Source organism: Somniosus microcephalus, chromosome 5 (assembly GCF_052327205.1).
Source record: "Somniosus microcephalus isolate GS21.2 chromosome 5, FLI_Smic_1.0, whole genome shotgun sequence".
NCBI classification, from domain to species: domain Eukaryota; kingdom Metazoa; phylum Chordata; class Chondrichthyes; order Squaliformes; family Somniosidae; genus Somniosus; species Somniosus microcephalus.
Window position 1 is genome coordinate 1,314,713 of NC_140991.1, and position 6,945 is coordinate 1,321,657.

At 48.3% G+C, this 6,945-nt stretch overlaps 1 protein-coding gene across 1 annotated transcript; it reads left to right on the forward strand.

Annotated features, from left to right (window-relative positions):
* The first annotated feature begins 329 nt into the window (after positions 1-329).
* On the forward strand, positions 330-5,654 carry LOC147116797 (epiplakin-like). Its single transcript, XM_085987210.1, has one exon. The coding sequence runs from the start codon at positions 440-442 to the stop codon at positions 5,621-5,623; it is 5,184 nt and encodes a 1,727-aa protein (XP_085843336.1). The 5' UTR covers positions 330-439; the 3' UTR covers positions 5,624-5,654.
* The last annotated feature ends 1,291 nt before the right edge of the window (positions 5,655-6,945 follow it).

Sequence of the window (6,945 nt, forward strand, 5' to 3'; positions counted from 1 at the left end):
GGCGCAGGGAATGTACCCAAAAATGGCCCTGCCCAAATTGCTGGGCCGTTGTGTTACACGGTTTGGTCTCAATTCAATTCAATTCAATTCAATTCAATTCAATTCAATTCAAATCACTCTAGAAACATCCCATCATATTGCACGGTTATTCCCCGACTCAGGAATAGTCCCAATATATTATACCATATACTCTAGAGCTGTCCCATCAGGCAACGTGGGGTTCCACTGCTCTACAACAGTTGATTGGCTGCTTGTGATTTCAAATTAAACATAAAACCTGTCTCAGGAGATGGAGCGACAGTCAAGCTGTGACCAATAATGATATTTTTGTTTCTTTGAATAGCAGCTACTGCTACTCGTGTGGACACAGCATCGCAGACACCTCCAGAACCTGTGGCAGCTAAATACCCAGACCAAGGTCGAAACTCACACTGAGACAATGGAGAACTTAAACCGTGTGACGAATGGCGAGGCCGTGTGTGAATCCACAGAGGTTCGTTCCTCCCTGACCACAGGTGACCAGTGTAAGGCCGGCGATCTCAGCAAGGAGCCTCTGGAGAACCCAACCAAGGGCAATGTTACAGGGGAACTGCTTTCCCAGCAACGGAGCTGTGGCAAACACTGGCAGAGCCAAGGCAGCATTGCTGGTCTCCTGGTTCATTCAACCAATGTAAAGATGAGCATCTACCAAGCCATGAAGAAGCATCTACTGAGTCCAGGAGCAGCTCTCATTCTACTGGAGGCACAGGCGGCCACGGGCTTCCTCATTGATCCCGTGACAGACCAACAGCTGTCTGTTGATGAGGCTCTCCAGGCAGGGGTCATTGGGCCTGATGTGTATGATAAATTGGCGTCTGCAGAAAAGGCATTGTTGGGCTATAAGGACCCCTACACGGGAGACATGCTCTCCCTCTTTCAAGCAATGAAGAAAGAGCTGGTTGTAAATACTCATGGAATCCGTCTACTGGAAGCTCAGATAGCAACAGGTGGCATCATTGACCCATCCTCTGGCCATCGTATTCCCGTGGATGTTGCCTACAAGCGAGGAATGTTTGATGAGGAGATGAACAAGATCCTATCAGATCCCAGTGATGACACCAGAGGGTTCTTTGACCCCAACACCCAGGACAACCTCACCTACCTGGAGCTGAAGCAGAGGTGTGTGACTGACCCTAGTACTGGTCTCTGTCTCTTGATCGTGACTGACAAGCTGCTGAAAGGAGTCCAGATTTGCGTCGATGAAAAATTCAAGGAGCTCTTTAAAAAGACTTTGGTTTCGGTAAAATATGGCCGGTTCAGGGACCGGACGGCGACGTTATGGGAAATCATCAATTCTGAATACTTCACCGAAGATCAAATCAGGGAGTTTATCAAAGATTTCAAATCGGGTAAAATCACAGTCGAGACAATTGTCACCACTGTCACTACAACCATCGAACAAACAGAGAGGACGAAGAAGGAAGTGACCTTTCATGGCCTTAGGCGCAAAGTGTCTGCACTGCAGTTATTGGAGTCCAAGATCATTGACCAGAATCTCTTCAACAAACTAGAGCAAGGGATCACCAATGTTAAAGAGGTTTCCCAGCTCCAGTCTGTAGACCAGTATTTGACGGGAACTTGTAGCATTGCTGGGGTCCTTGTGGAGTCAACCAATGAGAAGATGAGCATCCACCAGGCCATGAAGAAACAGCTGCTGATGCCAGGAACAGCCATGATCTTGCTGGAGGCTCAGGCAGCCACTGGGTTTGTCATTGACCCAGTGAAGAATCTGAAGGTCACTGTCGATGAGGCAGTGAAGGCAGGTCTTGTTGGCCCAGAGATCCATCAGAAGCTACTGTCTGCAGAAAGAGCAGTAACTGGTTACAAAGACCCCTACACGGGTGATGTGATCTCCTTGTTCCAGGCACTGAAGAAGGATCTGATTGTCAAGGACCATGGAATTCGTCTCCTGGAGGCACAGATTGCCACTGGAGGAATCATTGACCCCGTTAACAGCCATCGTCTGCCGGTCGTTGTGGCCTACCAGCGAGATCTGTTTGATGAGGAGATGAACAAGGTTCTCTCAGACCCCAGTGATGACACCAAGGGTTTTTTTGACCCCAACACGAGAGAGAACCTGACGTACCTGCAGCTGAAGGAGAGATGTGTGACTGAGCCAGAGACTGGCCTCTGCCTGTTGTGTCTGAGGGACCTGCGTTATGTAGATGAGCAAACAGCAGTTGCATTCAAACAGGCCACATTCCCCATTACAAGGGGGAAATTCCAAGGGAGGACCATCTCAATCTGGGAATTTCTCAACTCAGAATACCTCACAGATACAAAGAGAAGGGAGATTGTAAAAGAGTTCAGCTCAAGCACGATAACAATCCAACAGATCATTACCACCCTCATCACAATCGTTGAAGAGACAGAAAGCAAAACTCACTCACTCATTACTGTGGATGGGTTTCGAAAGAAAGTTCCGCTTCAGGAGTTATTGAACTCTGAGGTGATTGACAGAGACACATTCGAAGAAATACAGAAAGGCAGGAAGACAGTTGAAGAGCTTCATCAGATGGGCTCAGTGAGGAAATACCTACAAGGGGACAGCAGCATTGCTGGAATACTTCTGGAACATTCCAATGAGAAGATGAGCATCTACCAGGCCATGAAAAAACAGCTGCTGATGCCAGGAACAGCCTTGATCTTGCTGGAGGCTCAGGCAGCGACTGGGTTTGTCATTGACCCAGTGAAGAATCTGAAGGTCACTGTCGATGAGGCAGTGAAGGCAGGTCTTGTTGGCCCAGAGATCCATCAGAAGCTACTGTCTGCAGAAAGAGCAGTAACTGGTTACAAAGACCCCTACACGGGTGATGTGATCTCCTTATTCCAGGCGCTGAAGAAGGATCTGATTGTCAAGGACCATGGAATTCGTCTCCTAGAGGCACAGATTGCCACGGGGGGCATCATTGACCCCCTGCAGAGCCATCGTCTGCCGGTCAATGTGGCCTACCAGCGAGGAATGTTTGATGAGGAGATGAACAAGATTCTCTCGGATGCCGGTGATGACACCAAGGGGTTCTTTGACCCCAACACCAGAGAGAACCTGACGTACCTGCAGCTGAAGGAGAGATGTGTGACTGACCCAGAGACTGGCCTCTGTTTGTTGAGGATGACAGACCGGAGAGTGAAGGATCAGCAGTGTTACAGCATTGTAGAAACTCAGGGAGCTTTTCAGGGGGAAGCAATGTCTGTCACATGTGGCAAATTCAAGGGGAAGACTGTCTCAGTCTGGGACCTCATTCACTCAGAATATTTCACCGAGGAGAAGAGGAAGAAGTTGATAGAGAAATACAGAAGGAAGGAGATTGACATGAAGACCATCATCACAACCATCACCACAATCATTGAGCAAACTCAAACACAGACAGTCACCTCAGTGTCTTCCACTATTCTCACATCTCAGAGTCCTCAGGGTTACACTGCAGAAGAGACTGAAGCAGCATTTAGAAAGGCAACAGTGAGCTTCTCCGCCTGGTGTCTCATTCATTCCAAACTGTTCACTGAAGAGAAGTGGAAGGAGCTGATAGAGAAATACAGAAGGAAGGAGATTGACATGGAGACAATCATCACAACCATCATCACAATCATCGAGGAAACTCTAACACAGACAGTCACTTCAATCACCTTCACAGGTCTCAGGTCTGAAATCTCTCTACAAGAATTGGTGGAGTCTGAGATCATCGACCAAACCACATTGCAGGATCTGAAGCAGGGTAAGAAGACTGTACAAGATGTCAGTGAGTTGGACTCAGTGAAGATCTATCTCAAGGGATCAGACAGCATTGCTGGGGTCCTTGTGAATTCAACCAGTGAGAAGATGAGCATCTACCAGGCCATGAAAAAACAGCTGCTGATGCCAGGAACAGCCTTGATCTTGCTGGAGGCTCAGGCAGCGTCTGGGTTTGTCATTGACCCAGTGAAGAATCTGAAGGTCACTGTCGATGAGGCAGTGAAGGCAGGTCTCGTTGGCCCAGAGATCCATCAGAAGCTATTGTCTGCAGAAAGAGCAGTAACTGGTTACAAAGACCCCTACACGGGTGATGTGATCTCCTTATTCCAGGCGCTGAAGAAGGATCTGATTGTCAAGGACCATGGAATTCGTCTCCTAGAGGCACAGATTGCCACGGGGGGCATCATTGACCCCCTGCAGAGCCATCGTCTGCCGGTCAATGTGGCCTACCAGCGAGGAATGTTTGATGAGGAGATGAACAAGATTCTCTCGGATGCCGGTGATGACACCAAGGGGTTCTTTGACCCCAACACCAGGGAGAACCTGACGTACCTGCAGCTGAAGGAGAGATGTGTGACTGACCCAGAGACCGGTCTCTGTTTGTTGAGGATGACAGACCGGAGAGTGAAGGGTCAGCAGTGTTACAGCATTGTAGAAACTCAGGGAGCTTTTCAGGGGGAAGCAATGTCTGTCACATGTGGCAAATTCAAGGGGAAGACTGTCTCAGTCTGGGACCTCATTCACTCGGAATATTTCACCGAGGAGAAGAGGAAGAAGTTGATAGAGAAATACAGAAGGAAGGAGATTGACATGAAGACCATCATCACAACCATCACCACAATCATTGAGCAAACTCAAACACAGACAGTCACCTCAGTGTCTTCCACTATTCTCACATCTCAGAGTCCTCAGGGTTACACTGCAGAAGAGACTGAAGCAGCATTTAGAAAGGCAACAGTGAGCTTCTCCGCCTGGTGTCTCATTCATTCCAAACTGTTCACTGAAGAGAAGTGGAAGGAGCTGATAGAGAAATACAGAAGGAAGGAGATTGACATGGAGACAATCATCACAACCATCATCACAATCATCGAGGAAACTCTAACACAGACAGTCACTTCAATCACCTTCACAGGTCTCAGGTCTGAAATCTCTCTACAAGAATTGGTGGAGTCTGAGATCATCGACCAAACTACATTGCAGGATCTGAAGCAGGGTAAGAAGACTGTACAAGATGTCAGTGAGTTGGACTCAGTGAAGATCTATCTCAAGGGATCAGACAGCATTGCTGGGGTCCTTGTGAATTCAACCAATGAGAAGATGAGCATCTACCAGGCCATGAAAAAACAGCTGCTGATGCCAGGAACAGCCTTGATCTTGCTGGAGGCTCAGGCAGCGTCTGGATTTGTCATTGACCCAGTGAAGAATCTGAAGGTCACTGTCGATGAGGCAGTGAAGGCAGGTCTCGTTGGCCCAGAGATCCATCAGAAGCTATTGTCTGCAGAAAGAGCAGTAACTGGTTACAAAGACCCCTACACGGGTGATGTGATCTCCTTATTCCAGGCACTGAAGAAGGATCTGATTGTCAAGGACCATGGAATTCGTCTCCTAGAGGCACAGATTGCCACGGGAGGCATCATTGACCCCCTGCAGAGCCATCGTCTGCCAGTCAATGTGGCCTACCAGCGAGGAATGTTTGATGAGGAGATGAACAAGATTCTCTCAGATGCCGGTGATGACACCAAGGGGTTCTTTGACCCCAACACCAGAGAGAACCTGACGTACCTGCAGCTGAAGGAGAGATGTGTGACTGACCCAGAGACCAGTCTCTGTTTCCTGTTGCTTCAAAAATAAATGAATTGAATAAAGATTGGATTTTACACGCCAGGTGTTGTTTGTTCATTTCCTGTGTGTTTGCTTCCTCCCACTCCTCACCCTCATGCATCGCTTTGAGTTCTCAGACGATTGGCTATTGTAGTGGAATAGGAAGGGGAAAGACATTCCTTTCACACGTCCCACCGTCTGAATGAGTCTCACTTTCATTGCTCCCTTCCTTTCTCTCTGCCAAATGTCCAGTTTGACTCTAGCTGCTTCCCTCATTCCCTGGGAGACTTGGGTCGGGAGCTGAGAATCAACTCCCCGTTTCAAATCAGCAATCAGAATCATCTGGCTGAGACCATGGAACTGGAGTGGCCGAGGCTCGGCTCCGTGCATTCCATCTCCCAAGATTTTGCTCCACAGGTTCTAGTTCAAACAGACAATCCTTTCCTGCTTTCTGCCTTCTCATGTGGGCTTCCCCCAGGACCCCTTCAGGAGGGTTCAAAGTTCTCAATGAGATAGAGAAATTAAAGCTGAAACAATCCTTTCAGATCGAGCCGGGCAGCGCGAGCAAGGATGGAATGTGTAATGGCGAGAGAGCAGAGTGGGGTACAGCAAGAACATAAGAACATCAGAATTAGGAGCAGGAGTCGGCAATTTGGCCCCTCGAGCCTGCTCCGCCATTCAATAAGATCCTGGCTGGTCTTCTACCTCAACTCCACTTTCCCGCCCGATCCCCATATCCCTTGATTCCCCATGAGTCCCAATAATCTATCGATCTCAACCTTGAATATACTCAAAGACTCAACATCCACAGCCCTCTGGGCTAGAGGATTCCAAAGATTCACAACCCTCTGAGTGAATAAATTCCTCCTCATCTCAATCTTAAATGGCCGACCCCTTATACTGAGACTGTGACCCCTAGTTCTAGACTCTCCAGCCAGGGGAAACAACATAGATACATAGAAGATAGGAGCAGGAGTAGGCCATTCGGCCCTTCGAGCCTGCTCCGCCATTCAATGAGATCATGGCCGATCATCCAAATTCAGTACCCTGTCCCTGCCTTCTCCCCATATCCCTTGATCCCTTTAGCCTTAAGAAATATATCCAACTCTTGAATATATTTAATGAATTGGGCTCCACCAGCCTCTGTGGCAGAGAATTCCACAGGTTCACCACTCTCTGGGTGAAGAAATTCCTCCTCATTTCGGTCCTAAATGGCTTACCCCTTATCCTTAGACTATGACCCCTGGTTCTGGACTCCCCGGCCATCAGAAACATCCTTCCTGCATCTAGTCTGTCCAGGCCTGACAGAATTTTATAGGTTTCGATGAAATCCCCTCTCAATCTTCTAAACT

Excerpts from the sequence above, each read along its gene's own strand:
- LOC147116797 (XM_085987210.1), top strand. The coding sequence starts at position 440 with ATGGAGAACTTAAACCGTGTGACGAATGGCGAGGCCGTGTGTGAATCC.